Source organism: Sus scrofa, chromosome 2 (genome assembly GCF_054392235.1).
Source record: "Sus scrofa isolate SSC_HxYL_T2T_F1_AM1 chromosome 2, Sscrofa_HxYL_maternal_Yorkshire_Landrace_v2.0, whole genome shotgun sequence".
Lineage (NCBI taxonomy): Eukaryota > Metazoa > Chordata > Mammalia > Artiodactyla > Suidae > Sus > Sus scrofa.
This window is the reverse complement of record NC_139384.1, coordinates 70041254-70059742: the sequence shown is the minus strand read 5'-3', so window position 1 is coordinate 70059742 and position 18489 is coordinate 70041254. Positions and strand designations below refer to the sequence as shown.

Genomic DNA, 18489 nt, shown 5'->3' with positions numbered 1-18489 from the left:
CTGGGAACTTCCATGTGCTATGGGTGTGGTCCTAAAAAGAAAAAAAAAATAGCCAGGTGAGACCCATCCCCAGGCGAGATCCAGCCATGCACATTTCCACCTGATTGGAGCTGGAACCAGCATTTTTCCTTTTTTCTTTTTCTTTCTTTTTGGGGCCACACCCACAGTATATGGAGGTTTCCAGGCCAGGGGTCAAATCACAGCTGTAGCTGCTGGCCTACACCACAGCCACAGCAATGAAGGATCCGAGCCAAGTCTGCGACCCACACCACAGTTCACGGCACTGCTGGATCCTTAACCCATTGAGCGAGGCCAGGGATCTAACCTGCATCCTCATGGTTCCTAGTCAGATTCTTTTCCTCTGAGCCATGACGGGACCTCCAGAACTCATTTTTCAAGAGAAACTGAAATGTGATTTGCAGCTCCTTGTGTTTATATGTTGGCTGTTTGTTCTCTTTAAAAATTAATAGATAGGGGTTCCTGTCGTGGCTCAGTGGTTAACGAATCCAACTAGGAACCATGAGGTTGCAGGTTCCATCCCTGGCCTCCCTCAGTGGGTTAAGGATCTGGCGTTTCCATGAACTGTGGTGTAGGTTGCAGAGGCGGCTCAGATCTGGTGTTGCTGTGGCTCTGGCGTAGGCCGGAGTCTACAGCTCCGATTAGACCCCTAGCCTGGGAATCTCCAGATGCCATGGGTGCGGCCCTAGAAAAGACAGAAAGACAAAAAATAATAATAATAATAATAATAATAATAGATAAATTTTAGAGCATTTTTAGACCTACAGTAAAATTAAGCTGAAAATAGTTTTCATATATCCACTCACACACACAGAGCATTCCCCAGCATCAACATTCTGCACCAGAACATTTGTTATAGTCAATGAACAAACATTATTGTCAACATCGTCATTGTCATATTACCATTATTATCCTGTGTTACCAACATCATTATCAGCTAAAGTCTATAGTTGACATGAGTTCCTTTGTATTGTACACTTTATGGATTTTGACAAATGTATAATGACATATATCCATTATTATGGTATCATACAGAATAGTTTCAGTAACCTAGAAACCCCCCAAGCTCTGTGTATTCATCTCTCCCGCCATTCCTCCCCAAACTCCTGATAACCTCTGCTCTTTTTTACTGCCTCTGTAGTTCTGCCTTTTCCAGAATATCATACAGTTGGAATCATATAGTGTGTGGCCTTTTCAGAATGGCTTCTTTCACTTAGCAATATGTATTTAAGGCTTCTCTGTGTCTTTTCATGGCTTGATAGATTTTTTTCTTTCTTTCCTTCTTTCTTTCTTTTTTTTCTTTTTTGGCCATGCCCGTATTATGTGGAAGTTCCCAGGCCAGGGATCGAACCCAAGCCACAACTGTGACAATGTCAGCTCCTTTAACCCACTAGACCACCAGGGAACTCCTATAGCTTCTTCTTAGTGCTGAATAATATTCCATGCTATGGATATTCCACCTACTGAAGTATATCTTGGTTGCAGCTTAAACATTTTTAAAATGCTGTGGGAGTCAAAGAGAACAGTTCTTTGATCTCTAGTTTAAACCATAAGCTTTTTGAGGGTTGGAGTCAGGGGCCATCGTCTCCATTTTATGGGGGGGTGGCAGGGAACTGAGAACAAGAGCTGACCACAAAGGCTCGGGAGAGGATGACCGGTCTTAAAGTCGCTGAGAGACTCTGTTAACCCACCTCCCATATTTGGACCTCAGACTAAATAGCACAGAATGGCAGCAGTGCTAACAGTGCCCCGGGGAACCTTCTAGCACTTCCTGCCATCCACAGACAGGACACTGACCCCCGGAGAAGGAATGTTGGGGTGCCTGTCACAGGTCAGGACTAGGATTCCAATCGGAGCTTCCTCCATCTTTCTTAGGCGGACCTGGTTTTTATAAGCCCATCCACTAAAACTTGCACTCACAGGTACTTTCCATTTCAGTTTAGTTCCATTTCAGTTCAGTTCCAGAAATAACTCTCACATAATTGCTAAATCCTAAGCAATTTCTTTTCATCCTTGCAGGCGCCCTTTTAAATGAACCAACTTGCCCACTTTGCCCAAGATAAGCACCCAAAGTCCCTTGTCCCAGAAACTCCCTAGCCAGGGCAAAAAGGGACAACTGGTCACTCTAAACAACAGCATCCCCATTCTACACATGACTAAGGGAAGGGGAGAGGAGTGAGTAGTCAAAGCTCACCCAGTGAGAAGGCATTGCTTTGGTGGCAAACCTGGAATTGAAACCCACTTTCTCCTGCTTCCTGGTGCTGCCCCAGGACCCAGCAAGAGAAACCAAGAAGAAGCATCGCAAAGCAAAAGAGCTGGGGGAGTTCCTGTTGTGGCACAGCAGAAGTGAATCTGACTAGGAACAATGAGGTTGCAGGTTTGATCCCTGGTTTTACTCAGTGGGTTAAGGATCCAGCGTTGCTGTGAACGGTGATGTAGTTCGCAGACACGGCTCGGATCTGGTGTTGCTGTGGCTGTGGTGTAGGCCGGCAGCAACAGCTATGATTAGACCCCTAGCCTGCGAACCTCTGTATGCTGTGGGTGTGGCCCTAAGAAAAAGAAAAAAAAAAAAAAAAAAAAAAAGAGCCAGGGGGACAGTTTCTTGGCCACTGCCTCACTGTGGATCTTCGGGGAAGGCAGTCCCCACCAGCCTCAGTCTTCCCATCTGTGGCCATGGATGACTCCTTCTGTCCTAGGGTTGCTGGGAGGATAATGACAAGGATAAGAAGCTCACAGACATCGGAGTTCCTGCCATGGAACAATGGGTTAAGAATCTGACTGCAGGAGTTCCCTTCATGGCTCAGCGGAAATGAATCTGACTAGTATCTATGAGGATGTACGTTTGATCCCTGGCCTTGCTCAGTGGCTTAAGGATCTGGTGTTGCTGTGACCTGTGATGTAGGTAGAAGCCTTGGCTCCGATCCTGAGTTGCTGTGGTATAGGCGGGCAACTGCAGCTCTGATTTGACCCCTAGCCTGGGAACTTCCATATACCCAGGGGGCAGCCCTAAGAAGACCACACACACACACACACACAAAAAGAATCTGACTGCAGTGGCTGGAGTCACTGTGGAGGTACGAGTTTGATTTCCCCTGCTGGACACAGTAGGTTAAAGGATCTGGCAGCTCTGGCTGGGATTCAGTCCCTGGCCTGGAAACTTCCATGGCCACTGAAAAAAAAGAAGAAACTCACAGACATAGAAAACAAAATTGTGGTTACCCAAGGGGAAGGGGGGAGCGAAAAATTAGGAGTATGAGAGTTATAGATACACACTAGTATATATGAAATAGGTAACCAACAAGGGATTATAGCACAGGGAGCTATAATCAATATCTTGTAATTAAAGAATACATGGTACCGCAGATAGTTTCACAACATGGTTAAATCAACTACAATACAAATTTTTTTTTTTTTTTTTGGCTTTTTAGGGCCATACCTTCGGCATATGGAAGCTCCCAGGCTAGGGGAGGAATCGGAGCTGCAGCTGCCTGCCTACACCACAGCCACAGCAATGGGGAATCTGAGCCACACCTGCAACCTACACCACAGACAACTTAACAGCAACCCTGGATCCTTAAGCCACTGAGACCAGTGATCGAACCCATGTCCTGATGGATACTAGTCCGTTTCATAACCCACTGAGCCACAACAGGGACTCTGACAATACAACTTTAAAAAAATGGAAAAAACGGAGTTCCTGTGGGGCGCAGTGGGAACAAATCTGACTAGGAACTGTGAGGTTGCGGGTTTGACCCCTGACCTCACTCAGTGGGTTGCTGTGGCTGTGGCATATAGGCCGGCAGCTGTAGCACCAATTAGGCCCCTAGCCTAGGAACCTCCATATGCCCTGGGTGGGCCCTAAAAAGACAAAACACAAAAAAAAAGGAAAAAAACTAAAAAATAAGAAAGAATACACACACACACTTGTATGTGTAACTGAATCACTTCGCTCTACACCTGAAACTAACACAATATTGTAAATCAACTAAATCCCATTCTTTAAAAATTATACTGATGATAATACACACAGCATTGACTCAGTATAACTCAGTGAGGGGAGTGCTCTCATTCTCCTTTTGACAACAGAAGAAACAGGCTGGGGGTGGGGTGGGGGGGCTGTCATTTACCCAAAGCCACACCAGAGTGGAGCTAAAACACAGGCATGTGACTTTACTAGGCCTCATCCTTAGTGAGACACCTACTTTGTTCCTGCAGAACCCAGGCTCCCACCCCAACCCCTACTCCCTGGCCTTATGGTCCCAGAGGGCACAAGAAAGACCCTGGAAAGAATTCAACCCTCTGGGGGTTATTTTTAGTGGCAGAGGTATCCATTTCTGCAAAACATGGCTTGCTCACCTGGCTCGGCTCCTGCAGGACCCACCAGCTGCTCAGAAGGATTAACTCTCAGCTGGCGGTGTTTTAAATAGATGCCCCAGAAGAGAGAAGAGGGCATTGGGCTTCTTAATGGAGGAACTTGGTAAGTGCTGAGACTCAGGACAACCTTGAGGGTGGGGAGAAGATGAACTTTGGGCCTGTGACTCCAGGGTGAGAAGGAAAAAAATGCTCCAACCCCTATTAGGAGTTTGGCAAAGAAGGGATTAGAGTTCCCACCTGACAAAAGGAAAGGGATGGAGAAAGAAGAAAAATGGTTTGTCCAAAAGCATGTGGTTAGTCGGTAAGGGTGTGTGTTCCTGACTTACTCTGAAACAACTTTTCTTAGTTTTCATATTTCCTGATTATAAAATGTAGTATATACAAAACAAATGGGTAAATAATCTGTGACGTAGTCCTATGATGGAATACAATACAGGAGTGAAAAATGAACATTACCTTTGAAACTGTTGTGCTAAGTGAAAGAAGCTGGATGCACAAGGCCATGTTATATGATCCCACCTATATGTAATGTATGTAAGTTCAAGAACATTTTCCTCACTTCAAAGGGAAGCCTTGATCAGCATTCACTCCTCATTCTCTCATCCTCCAGTCGTCCCTCCCCCACCCCCAGCAACTGCTAATCTGTTTTCTACCTATGTAGATTTTCCTTTTCTGGACATTTCATATCAATGGAATCATGCAATATGTAACCTTTTGTGTCTGGCTTCTTTCACGCAGCATGTCTTCTAGATTCATCATGTAACCTGTATCAGAACTTCATTCTTTTTAAGGCTGAATAGTGTTCCATTGCATGGATGGACCACGTTTTGTTCATCCATTCATCTGTTGATAGATGTTTGGGTTGTTTCCACCTTTTGGCAGTTGTGAATAGTGCTGCCCTGAACATGAACTTTTAAGAGTGTTCCAGAACCGGAATTCCCTGGTGACACAGCAGGTTAGGGATCCAGTGTTGTCACTGCAGTGGGCTCAGGTCGCTGCTGTGGCTTAAGTTTGATCTGGGAACTTTCACATGCCATGGGTATGGCAAAAAAATAAAAAAATAAGATAAGTTCCAGAATCTATTGATGGAGTCTTGTACATAGGACAGCATGATGTCCTGCTGACCATCCTAGGCTGTGAGACCTCCTGTTCCTGGCCCCCCATCCACAGCCATCAGAGAGGGAGCAGGCAATGAGGGATCCACAAGGGGACTTGGTACAGACTGTGGAGCCCAGTGTGATGAGGCAGGAAGTACCCCAAGTCCTTCTTGCTTATCAGCTTTCAGAGAGACCCTTTTTTTTTCTAGTTTTGATGATTAAATATTTCAAACATACAGAATGGCTATCTGAGATATGTCCATACTCTCTACACAGATTTACCAGGTGTGCTTTTTTTTTTTTTTAGGGCCACACCTGTGGCATATGGAGGTTCCCAGGCTAGGGGTCAGATCAGAGCTACAGCTGCCAGCCTATGCCACGGCAATGCCAGATCCGAGCCATGTCTGCAACCTATATTACGGCTCATGGCAATGCCAGATCCTTAACCCACTGAGCAAGGTCAGGGACCGAACCCACAACCACATGGTTCCTAGACAGATTCATTTCCGCTGTGCCACACAGGATGTCCAAATTTACCAGATGTGAATGTAGATTTATTTCAGACTGTTTTTTTTTTCTTAAAGAAATAGGGCTAAAAAAAAAAAGCAATAGTGACAGAGAGAGTCAATCCCAGCCCTTTCCCTCTCTCCCTCTCCAAATGTGACCACTGCCCTAAAATCAGCCTGTATTGCTTCCATGCCTGTATTTATAACTTCACCCCATATATGTATCTATGAACTACCTGGAGCATTTTGAGTTGTTTTAAATATATACATAAAATATACATAAATGTATCACTTTGCAGCCTAGCATTTTCACTCAGCAGTAACCTTTTGGGATTTATTCGTCTTGAAACTTCTAGAGCAGAGGTTCTCAACTAGAAGGGAATTTATCCCCAGGGGATATTTGGATATATCTGGAAACATTTTTGGTTGTCACAACCAGGGTGGGGGTGGGCTACTAGCATCCAGTGGGTAGAGGCCAGGGATGCTGCTGACACATCCTGCAGTGCAGAGATTGGCCCTCACTTCAGCAGAGAAGGAATGATCCAGCCCCATATGTCAGCAGTGCTGAGAGTGAGGAGCCTAGATCTAGATCTAGGTTTTTTTTTTTAAAAGCCAATTTTTGTTTTGTTTTGCCTTTTTTATGTCTTTCTAGGGCCACATTCACGGCATATAGAGGTTCCCAGGCTAGGGGTCCAATAGGAGCTGTAGCCATGGGCCTATACCACAGCTCACAGCAACAACAGATCCTTAACCCTGCCAGGGATCGAACCTGTGTCCTCATGGATACTAATTGGGTTCGTTAACCACTAAGCCCTGATGGGAACTCCAAGATCTAGTTCATTATTTATTTATTTATTTTTCTCTTTTTGCATTTTTCTAGGGCCTCACCCGTGCATATGGAGGTTCCCAGGCTAGAGGTTGAATCGGAGATGTAGCTGCCAGCCTATGCCAGAGCCACAGCAACGCGGGATCCGAGCCACGTCTGCGACCTACACCACAGCTCACGGCAACGCCGGATCCTTAACCCACTGAGTGAGGCCAGGGATTGAACCCGCAACCTCATGCTTCCTAGTCGGATTCGTTAACCACTGAGCCACGATGGGAACTCCCTCTAGTTCATTTTTAAATAGCTACTCTGTGATACTCCATTTCCTGTGACTTCCCTCCTTACTAAGAAACCGTAGACTCTACTTTTCTCCTGTTGTAACCATGTGGCAGTGAAATACCCCCTCCCATGTCTTTTGTCAACATACTCTAGCATCTTTAGGGAAAATAGTGAGGAGAGGAATTGCTAGGACTGATGACCTAACAGCTTTGAATTTCCTCACTATTGCCAAATTGCCCCCAAGCTGGTTATGCCTATTGATCTTCTCACACTGTGTCTGTGCAAGGGAAACTTGGGCTCCTATACCCAGGGAGTGGGGGGAGTGCAGATAATTCTCCTCCCCACATCTCCGTGAGGTTGACTGATCTGAGAAGAGTAGAGTGGACTTAAATTTCTTTCCCCAACATGGGCTTAGAACATTGGACATCGGACCCAGAAAAGAGGCTTGGCTGCCATGTTAAAAGATGTGGGTTCTCTGTGGTCCAGGCTTGGCCGCTTGCTTTGCTGAATGTCCAGCCCATGCTGACCCATGTATCTTGCACCAAGTGCCCTTTAGCTCTTAGATTTCTTCTCTCCTACCGACCCCACCTTCTCCATGCTTTCCCTTTGCCTGGATCATCTTCGCTCCTCCACCCCCATCCTTTAGGCAATCTCTGCTCATTGTTAAGATCTCAGCTGAAGCACTACTTCCTAAATGAAGTCTGACCTCTTCAGCTACTTCCCTGATTAGACCTTCCAAAGCACCATATGTCTCTTCTTTATGAGGTTTATTATTTAACCAGGTTGCCTCCCTACTAAACTATGAACCCCACAAAGGTAACGTTTGAACCAGTTCTTGCTCATGGCTGCATCCTGGGTGCCCAGAAGAAGTCAGGTACATGGTCAGAGCTCAAAAATACTCACCGAATGCATGGGCAATCTTGGGTAAGCCATTGACCTTGAGGAGACTCTGTTGCCTCATCTGTCAGCTGCTATGTTGGTTTGCTAGGGCGCTGTAAACAATGACCACAAACTGGGTGGCTTAAAAAAACAGAAATTTATTCTCTTATATGTCTGGAGACTAGAATCCAAAGTCAAGATGTCTGGGAGTTCCCATTGTGCTTCAGCAGTAACAAAACTGACCAGTATCCATGAGAACTCAGGTTCAATCCCTGGCCTTGCTCAGTGGGTTAAGGATCTGATTTTGCCATGAGTTGTGGTATAGGTCACAGATTCAGCTCAGATCCCTCGTTGTTGTGGCTTTGGTGTAAGCTGGAAGTTGCAGCTCTGATTCACCCCTTGGCTTGGGAGATTCCATATGCCATGGGCGTGACCCTAAAAAGGCCCCCCCCAAAAAAAAGAAAGAAAGAAAGCCATAGTCAAGGTGTCTGCTTGTTGTTTCCTTCTTGAGGCTCTAGGAGAGGAGCTTTCCATGCCTCTTTTCTGGTTCCTGGTGGCTTCTGGCCTTCCTTGGCCTGTACACACATCACTGCAATCTCTACGCCTGTCTTCACTTGAACTTCTGTATGAATTTCCTTTGTCTGTTGTGGCAAAGTACCACAAACCAGGTGGCTCTGAACAGAAATATATTGCCTGGCAATTCTGGAAGCTAGAAATCCAAAATCAAGGTGTCAGCAGGGCCATGCTCTCTCTGATGGTTCCAGGAAGGAATCTTTCTGTGCCTCTTTCTAGCTGCTGGAGTTGGCTAGTGGCCTTGGAGTTCCATGGCTTACAGCTGCCTCACTATAGTCTCTGCCTTCTTGGGGTTTTGTTGTTTGTTTGTTTCAAGTTCCTGGGCCTAGGATAGAACCTGAGCCACAGCAGACAACACCCAGTCCTTATCTTCCCTGTGATTTGTCTCCTCTTCTTATAAGGAAGAAGAGACATTGGATTAAGGCCCAGCTAATGATTTCATCTTAATTTAATTATATCCACAGAGACCCTACTTCCAAAAATAAGGTCACATCTACAGGTACCAGGGGTTAGGACTTCAATATGTCTTATGAGTTCAACTCACAACACCTTCTTCTCTGTGTGTCTCCTTCTTTGTCTCTTATAAGAACACTCTCTTTGGGTGTTCCCATTGTGGCTCAGTAGGTTAAGAACCCAACTAGTATCCATAAGGATGGGGGTTCAACCCCTGGTCCCACTCAGTGGGTTAAGGATTCAGCTTTGCCACAAGCTGTGGTGTAGGTTACAGATGTGGCTCAGATCCCATGTTGCTGTGGCTGTGGCACAGGCCTGTAGTGGCAGCTCCAATTTGACCCCTAGCCCAGGAACTTCCATATGCCGAAGATTCTGCCTAAAGAGAGAGAGAGAAAAAAAGAAAAAAAGGAACAATCTAATTAGATTCAGGACATACTGAGATGTTCCAGGATGACCTCATCTTGAGATCCTTACCTTAATTACATCTGCAAAGAGCATGTTCCAAATGAGGTTACGTTCTGAGGTCCTGGTGGACATGAATCCTGGGGGAGGGGGAGTTCTAATCCCCCCCCCCATAACTGGGGGTAGGGATACTGATCCCTACATTACGTGTGGTAGAAAGCCTGGGATCTGATGCTGAAGCCTTAAGGACAGTGTGAAGATACAATAGTAACTCAATTTTTTTTAAGTAACTCAAAAAAATACATGCACCACAATGTTCATTGAAGCACTACTTACAACAGCAAGGCATGGCTAAATGTCCATTGGCAGAGGAATGAATAAAAAAGATGTGGTGCATTTACAGAGTGGAATATTACTCAGCCATAAAAAATGAGGTAATACCATTTGCAGCAACGTGGAAGGACCTAGAGTTTATCATACTAAGTGAAGTTAGATAGTGAAAGACAAACATCATATGCCATCACTTATATATGGAATCTAAGAAAATAATACAAATGACCTTATCTGCAGAACAGAAACAGACTCACGGACTTTGAAAATGTTATGGTTACCAAAGGGGACGGGTTTGGGTGGGGGAGGGATGGACTAGGGTTTTGGGATTGGCATATGCACACTGCATATGTGTATGGAATGATTGGCCAACCAGGACCTGCTGAATAGCACAGAGAACTCTACCCAATATTCTGCGATAGTCTATGTGGGAAACGAAGCTGAAAGAGAAAAGATGTGTGTGCATGTATAACTGAATCACTTTGTTGTACAGCAGAAATTATCACAACCTTGTAAATCAATTATAGGTCAATAAAACTTTAAAACATGACAGCAAGAAACAAAAAGTAACTCAGGGAGTTCCTGCTATGGTGCAGGGGGTTAAGGATTTGACTTTGCTGGAATTCCAGTCATGGTGCAGTGGAAACAATTTGACATTGCTGAAGCTGTGGCATAGGCCAGAGATGCTGCTTGAATTTGATCCCTGGCGGGGGAAACTTCCATATGTTGCAGCCAAAAAAAAAAAAAAAAAAAGTTTTTTAAAGTAACTCAGTAAACAAAGGGTGCAGGGGAGTTTGTTGTTATAACGTAACCGAAAGTGCTCAATACAACCTCAGTGCCTAGGAGTGTTCAGACCCCATTTGCTAGAATGTAAGCTCCATGTGGACATTTCTTTCACTCACAGTTGTTTATTGAGTAACTACCCTGTGTTAGAACCAGTTGTCAGACACAGCTGCCAAGCACACTGGGGGTTCAGCAGCAGATAAGACTGGTAAGGTCCCTGTACTCACTCAAGGATTAAAGTCAAATCAAACCAACGTGTTGAGTGTATCAATAGTATATACAGAAACTTCCCCCTCGCCCCAGCCCTCCCAAACCTGAACTGATTATTTTTTTATTAATCTTTTGATTAATAGATCACATATTGTAACACTGGGTTTTTTTTTTGTTTGTTTTTGTTTTTTTTCTTTAGGGCCGCACTCACGGCATGTGGAGTTTCCCAGGCTAGGAGTGGAATCAGAGCTACAACTGCTGGTCTATACCACAGCCACAGCAACACGGGATCTGAGCCACATCTGCGAACTACACCACAGTTCACAGCAACACTGGATTCTTAACCCACTGAGTGAGGCCAGGGATTGAACCTGCATCCTCATGGATGCTAGTCATATTCCCCTGAGCCATGATGAGTACTCCTGTAACCTTGTTATTTCAGATCCACATTGAGTGGCATTTTCACTGGATTTAAGTAAATTGTTGAAAGAGAGGCATTGGGGAATACTGCTCAGCCATGAAAAGGAATAAAATAATGCCCTTTGCAGCAACAAGGATGGACCTAGAGATTATCATATTAAGTTAGAAAGAGAAAGACAAATATCATATGCTCTCACTTATGTGTAGAATCTAAAATATGCCACAAATGACTTTATCTATGAAACAGAAACGGACGCACAGACATGGAGAACAGCCATGTAGTTGCCAAGGGTGGGGGGAGTCAGGGAGGGATGGATTGGGAATCTGGGATTAGCAGATACAAACTATTATATCTAGGATGGATAAACAACAAGGTCCTACTGTATAGCACAGGGAATTATATTCAATAGCTTGTGTTAAACTATAATGGAAAAGAATATGAAAAATAATGTATATATGTATAACAGAAATTAACACAACATTATAAATCAACTATACACCAACAAAATAAATTTTAAAATAAAGGAGTTCCTGTCATGGCTCAGTGGTTAACCAACCTGACTAGTATCCATGGGGATGTGGGTTTGATCCCTGGCTTTGGTCAGTAGGTTAAGGATCTGACATTGCCATGAGCTGTGGTGAAGGTTGCAGGCGAGGCTCGGATCCCGAGTTGCTGTGGCTGTGGCGTAGGCCGGCGGCTACAGCTCCAATTGGACCCCTAGCCTGGGAACCCTCATATGTCGCGGGCATGGCCCTAAAAAAAATAATAAAATAAAATAAAGAATTTTTTTAAAAAAGACTCATTGGTACCAGCTCTGGCTGTGAGAGCTAAGTAGCTGTGTCTAATGACTTTTCCTAAATTAATTCTCTGGAAAATGAAGCTAGTTGGAGAGGGAAGAATTAAGATGATGAAATAAGTTGTAACATAGGAAACACCCAGGTTCCATCTCAGGGGTGTGACTGTAGAAGATTATGGCAATATTAGCATAAATATAGGACCTAACTTTTAAAAAATATTCTAAAGACTTTAAGTGGGTAGTACAAACTGTACAGTTTGGCTAATAAACATTAATCCTGTATCTGTAGTGTTTTTGTTTGTTTCATTGTTTTTTGCTTTTTAGGGCATCACCCGCAGCATATGGAAGTCCCCAGGCTAGGGGTCAAATCAGAGCTGCAGCTGCTGGCCTACGCCACAGCCACAGCAACTTGGGATCCAAGCTGCATCTGTGATCTACACTGCAGCTTGCAGCAACACTGGATCTTTAACCCCCTGAGCAAGGCCAGGGATCAAACCTTAATCGTCATGGACACTAGTAGGGGTCATAACCTTCTGAGCCACAAGGGGAACTCCTCTGTAGTGTTTTTTGTGAACTTTTTTAGGGGGTGTGCTGTGGGGTACAGCAGCTTGATGTGGGATCTCAGTTCCCAGACTGGGGATTGAACCCAGGCTGCAGCAGTAAAAGTGCTAAATCTTGATCGTTAACCACTGGTGAACTCCCATAAAATTATTTTTAAAGAACTAGAACCCCTCCACATGTATTTTATTTTATAAGTTTTTTATAGCCAAACCCATGGCATATGGAACTTGCAGGGACTGAATCCAAGCCGCAGCTTTGACATGCACCATAGCTGCAACAACAGCCAGATCCTTTAATCCAGGTCACTGGGCTGGGGATTGAACTTGTGCGTCTGCATTGTCCCCAGCCACTGCAGTCAGATTCTTAATGCACTGCGTCATAGCAGGAACTCCCACATCACCTGTATTTTAATTTAGGATTTTAAAATACCTTTTACCCTGAAAGAATTTAAGACTCATAAGAAGTGGCAAAAGTGATACAAAGAGTTCCCCAGTCCCCTTCACCCAATTACCCCAATGACATCTTACCTAATGGTAGCTCATTATTAAAATATGGAAAATGATCAGTACAATACCATTTACACTAACTATAGACTTTATTTGGCTGTTTTTATATGCACTTTAAAAAATATAGTCCTGGGAGTTCCCTGGTGGCTCAATGGGTTAAGGATCTGGCATTGTCACTGCTATGGTGCAAGTTTGATCCCTGGCCTGGGAACTTCCTCATGCTGTGGGCATGGCTAATAAATAAATGCATAAATAAGTAGTCCCTTGAATTTTATCACATGTGTAAATTTGAGTCACTACCACCACAATCAGAATACAGAATGGTTCTAGCACCTGAAAGAAACCACCTGATAATGCCCCTCTATAGTTAAATCTGCCTTTGAACCCTAACCCCTGGAAACCTCTGATTAGCTCTCTGCCATTCATCACTATGGTTTTGTCACTTGGAGAATGTTATATAAATGGAACCATACAGTGTGGTTCCATACTGCAATTGGCTGTCTTCACTGTGCATAACACCCTGGAGACCTGTCCGGGTTGTTTTGTGTATCCCTGGTTTGTTTCTTTTTCATTTCTAAGTATTCCATCATACAGACATACTATGATTTATCTATTTACCCACTGAAGCCATTTAGGTTGTTTACAAATAAAGCTATGAACATTTGCATGCAGGACTGCCTGGGTAACAGATTCTCCTTTTCAAACCAAATCTTTTGCCAGATTCTGAAATGAAGCAGTAAATGAAGTTGTGCTCTGGTTGAAACAATGGGGAGGACCCAGAACCTACCTGCTTGGTCTCTCCTTTGCCCTCACGGTTCCCAGGAACATGGGAACATGGTTTGCAAACCACTGCCCTTGGGGGCCCATCTTCTCAGCCATGGATGGAAGGCCTTGGTTCATCAGGGCTGCAGGATGACAGGACATGGGCTAGCCCATTTCCCTATCTGTGTGATTTTCAGTTTTGTTGCACAAAAAATCCACAAGTCCAGCCACATTGCAGACTGACCAATTGAGATATTCTGGGATGGGGCACAGTTGTCAGGTGTTTCTAAATTGATCATTTACTCCCCAGGTAATGCTGATGTACAGGCAAGCTGGGGACCAATGCACTGAGCCACCTTCATTAGGGATGGAGTCCCTATTTCTGTTTGCTAAGTAAGGCCATTCTTTTACATTTCCCTGCCTTGGGTTTAGAAGACTCAATTTAGTATCATTTATGAGTGTGTATCCTCAGTTGCAGAAATTGTGAAATAAGCTACATTTTCCACTTTGTAATCCATTTGTTTGTTTATTTTTGGCCATGCCCATGGCATGTGGAAGTTTCCAGGCCAGGGAGTCAACCTGCGCCTCAGCAGTGACCTGAAACACAGACGTGGCACTGCCAGATCCTTCGCCCACTGAGCCACCAGGAAACTCCCTATCTATTTTTTAACAGCTTTATGGAGATATAATTCATATACCACCCAATTCACTCATTTAAAGCATCCTGTTAACTGGTTTTTAGTATATTCACAGAATTGTGCAACTATTATCTCCAAAGGAAACCCAGATCCTTTAGCTGTTACCTTCCCATCTCCCCCATCCCCTCTAGCCCTAAGCAACCATTAGTCCACTTGCTATTATTCGATGTGAAAACTTAAATAAAATGTCAAGACCAAAAATTGGGTTGAGTTCATAGGGTGGTGGGAGCCCCAAGTTGGGAGTGACTGGCTCAGTAGAGCAAGGAAGGCTTCCTGGAGGAAGTGGCATTTGTGCTTGACCATTTTTTGACTTTGTGTCTTTGTTCCTTCCATGCTGCTATCCTGGAGTGCCCTCTCTCCCTCACTTTGTTTATATAATTCTACCTTCAAGGACTCCTTTTTTTTTTCTTTGCTCATTGCTCTTTTTGCACGCTTCTGCACACATGGGCATGCCCTGCACTGTCCCCATCAGTACCTAGTGACTTCCCTCTGCCCTGATGGCATTCCCCCACCAAGACAGGGCTCCAGAGTTCTTCAGCTACATCCTGCAAATCTCTCTCTCTCTGTCATCTGTTTAGGGCCGAACCTTCAGCATATGGAAATTCCCAGGATAGGGGTCAAGTTGGAGCTATAGCCACCAGCCTACAGCACAGCCACAGTACCACAGGACCCGAGCTGCATCTGTGACCTACACCACAGCTCAAAGCAATGCCAGATCCTTAATCCACTGAAGGGGCCAGGGATCGAACTTGTGTCCTCATGGATACTAGTTGGGTTCATTACCACTGAGCCACAACAGGAACTCCGTCCCTCAAATCTCTTATGTTCCTTTCATCTGGAACCAATCAAAACTCTCTTCCTAGCAAATGAACATTCTCCCCAAGAGCACAACTCAATTGGAAGGACAACCCAATTCTTTAAAAAAAGGCGCAAAGGACTTGAAGACACATTTCTCCAGAGAAGATATAGGAATGACCAATAGGCACATGAAAAGGTACTCAACGTCACTAATCATTAGGGGAATGCAGATCAAAACTACAATGAGCTACCACTTTATATCCATCAGGATAGCTATTCCTAAAAATCAGAAAAACCACAGGCGCTGCCAAGGACGTGGAGAAGTTGAAACCCTTGTGCACTGCTGGTGGGAATGCAAAATGGTGGTTATGATGGAAGATGATATGGAGGTTGCTCAAAAGATTAAAAATGGGAGTGCCTGTTGAGGCTCAGTGGGTTGAGAACTCAACATAGTGTGCATGAAGATGGACAATCCCTGGCCTCGCTCAGTGACTTAAGGCTCTGGCACTGCCACAAGCTGCAGTGTGGGCTGCACATGAGGCACCAATCCGGCGTTGCCATGGCTGTGGTGTAGGCCTCAGTGGCAGCTCCAATTTGACTCCTAGCCTGGGAATGTCTGTATGCCACAGGTGTGGCTGTAAGAAGAAAAAATTAAAAATGGAACTGCCATTTGATCCAGCAATTCCACAATTGCTACAAAGAACTGAAAGCAGAAACTTGTACAGATTTGCACGCTCCTGTTCCTAGCAGCACGATTCACAATAGCCAAAAGGTGCAATCAACCCATATGTCCACTGATGGATAAAAGATATGCAAAATATGGTAGATCCATAGGATGGAATATTATTCAGCCTTAAAAAAGGAAGGAAATTCTGACACATGCATCTGACATGGATGAACCTTGAGGACATGATGTTAAATGAAAGAATCCAGTCACAAAATCACAAATACAGTATGAATCCACTTATGTGAGGTCCCTGGAGTAGGCAAGTTCATAGAGATGGAAGGTACAGTGATGAGTGTCAGGAGCTGGGGCGAGGAGGGAATACAGAGTTAGTGTTGAATGGGGATAGAGTTTCACTTTTACAAGGTGAATAAGCTCTGGAGATGGACAGGAGGGGTGGTTGCACAACACCATGAATGTATTTCATGCCACTGAAATCTACACTCCAGATGGTTAAAATGGTACATTTTTAGGTATATTTTACTACATACACAATTTTTTTTTTCTTTTTAGGGCCACACCTGTGGCATATAAAGATTGCTATGCTAGGGGTGGAATCAGAGCTATAGCTGTTGGCCTATGCCAAAGCCACAGCAACATCCGATCCAAGCCGCATCTGACCTACACCATAGTTCACGGCAATGCCAGATTCTTGACCCTCTGATCAAAGCTAGGGATCAAACCTGCAACCTCATGGTTCCCAGTCAAATTCGTTTACGATGCGCCTTGGTGGGAACTCTGCACAATTTTTTTTTTTTTTTTTTACAAAGAAAGAGAGGCCAAAAGTACAGGTGTAAGCTTATAGGGCTCTTCACATCAGCCCAAGGCAGGAGTGACTACATCAAAGCCTTGCTAGCAGCACGTTGCCCACTTTCTCCAAGCCTCAGTCTCCTCAAGGGGATATCATAAGAGTGATCACCTGGGAGTTCCATCGTGGAGCAGTAGGTTAAGTATCCAGCGCTGTCACTGCAGCAGCTCCAGTTGCTTCTGCGGCGTGTGTGTTCGATCCCTGGCCCAGGGAACTTCCACATGCTGTGGATGTGACGAAAGAAAAAGTGTGATCATTTGGTTGCAGTTATCCATGAGTGGTTTTTTTGTTTTTGTTTTTGTTTTTGTTTTTTTTTCCTTTTTTAGCCTCTCCTGTGGCATATGGAAGTTCCAGGGCTAGGGGTCAAATCGGCTCCACTACAGCCACAGTGATGCCAGATCTGAGCCACGTCTGCAACCTACACCACAACTCACCACAACGCCTAATCCTTAACCCACTGATTGAGGCCAGAGATCAAATCTGAGTCCTCATGGATGCTAGTCAGGTTTGTTACCACTGAGCCACAATGGGAACTCCTTGATGAGGATTTACTGAGTCTTTCCTTTAAATGCTAAATCCAGTGTCTCTGACCTAGGAATGCTGGTGTGATGGTCATTGCCACCTCTCTGAGTTCAGAGAAAAGAGCCCCAGCCCTGTTCTGCCTTCTCTCTGTGTGACCTCAGGCATGTGGGCAGTCTCTCTGAACCTTGGTCCTCCCTCTAAAATGGGCCAACTGCAAGGCATTGGGCAGGCACTCTGAGAGGGCAGCTGAATTAGAACAGGATGACCGGAGGGCATGAAGGGCAAAGTATGCCCTTGATGCCCTAGTGATGGTGGGGGATACTCCGTGCCCATCAGGAGCAGTTGAGCTGTCCCGGCGCCACCCTGTGGCGTCCTGGCTGTGCGCCATGCTGCACTGCTTTGGGAGTTACATCCTGGCTGATCTGCTCCTCGGGGAGCCCCTGATCGACTATTTCAGCAACAACTCCAGTATCCTGCTGGCCTCCGCAGTCTGGTAAGCATCACTGGTCTGGTGGCGTGTGGGAGAATATGTGGGTGGAGTGACCTGGCCATCTGGGAGATGGGAGGAACTAGGATCTGCCAGCGTGACCTCATCTCCAAGGGGTCCCTATGGTCTGTCTCCCCACTGATGCTTGTCATTCTCTCCCCAAAAGGTACTTGATTTTCTTCTGCCCCCTGGACCTCTTTTACAAGTGTGTCTGCTTCCTGCCAGTGAAACTCATCTTCGTGGCCATGAAGGAGGTGGTGAGAGTCCGAAAGATCGCCGTGGGCATCCACCACGCACATCACCACTACCACCACGGGTGGTTTGTCATGATCGCCACTGGCTGGGTCAAAGGTAAACAGGACCATGATGGGAACAATGGAAAAACCAGTTGAGAACTCTGCACAGGGGTACATATTGGCCACCCCAGCTGGCATAGCCTTTGCTCCAAGCTAGGGGGTGTCAGGACAGCTGCAGGTGTCAGGTCAGCCTCCTCATTAGCTAACATCTTGAGGGTAAATGAAAAGATTCTTCCAGAAATTTGACTGTCAAAGGCAAATAGGACAAGGAAACAGTGACAGCTGATGTCTCTAGAGCAGGATTTCTCAACTGCAGCCCCCCTGATATATGGGACTGGACCATTTTCTGGGGTGGAGGCCATTTTTGTGTATTGTAGGAT

General features: G+C 45.1%; 1 protein-coding gene across 5 annotated transcripts in view; it reads left to right on the top strand.

The window, feature by feature from the left end:
- Positions 1-18489, top strand: part of TMEM38A (transmembrane protein 38A) — a 32981-nt gene that overhangs the window by 4753 nt on the left and 9739 nt on the right. For all 5 annotated transcript variants that reach the window (XR_014837458.1, XR_014837456.1, XR_014837455.1 and 2 more), the window contains exons 2-3: positions 17663-17819; positions 17980-18164. Coding sequence is in view for 1 of the 5 variants with exons in the window: in XM_021083580.2 (XP_020939239.1) it covers positions 17663-17819; positions 17980-18164 (342 nt within the window). In the remaining 4 variants the exon portion in view is untranslated. The remainder of the gene's footprint in view (positions 1-17662; positions 17820-17979; positions 18165-18489) is intronic.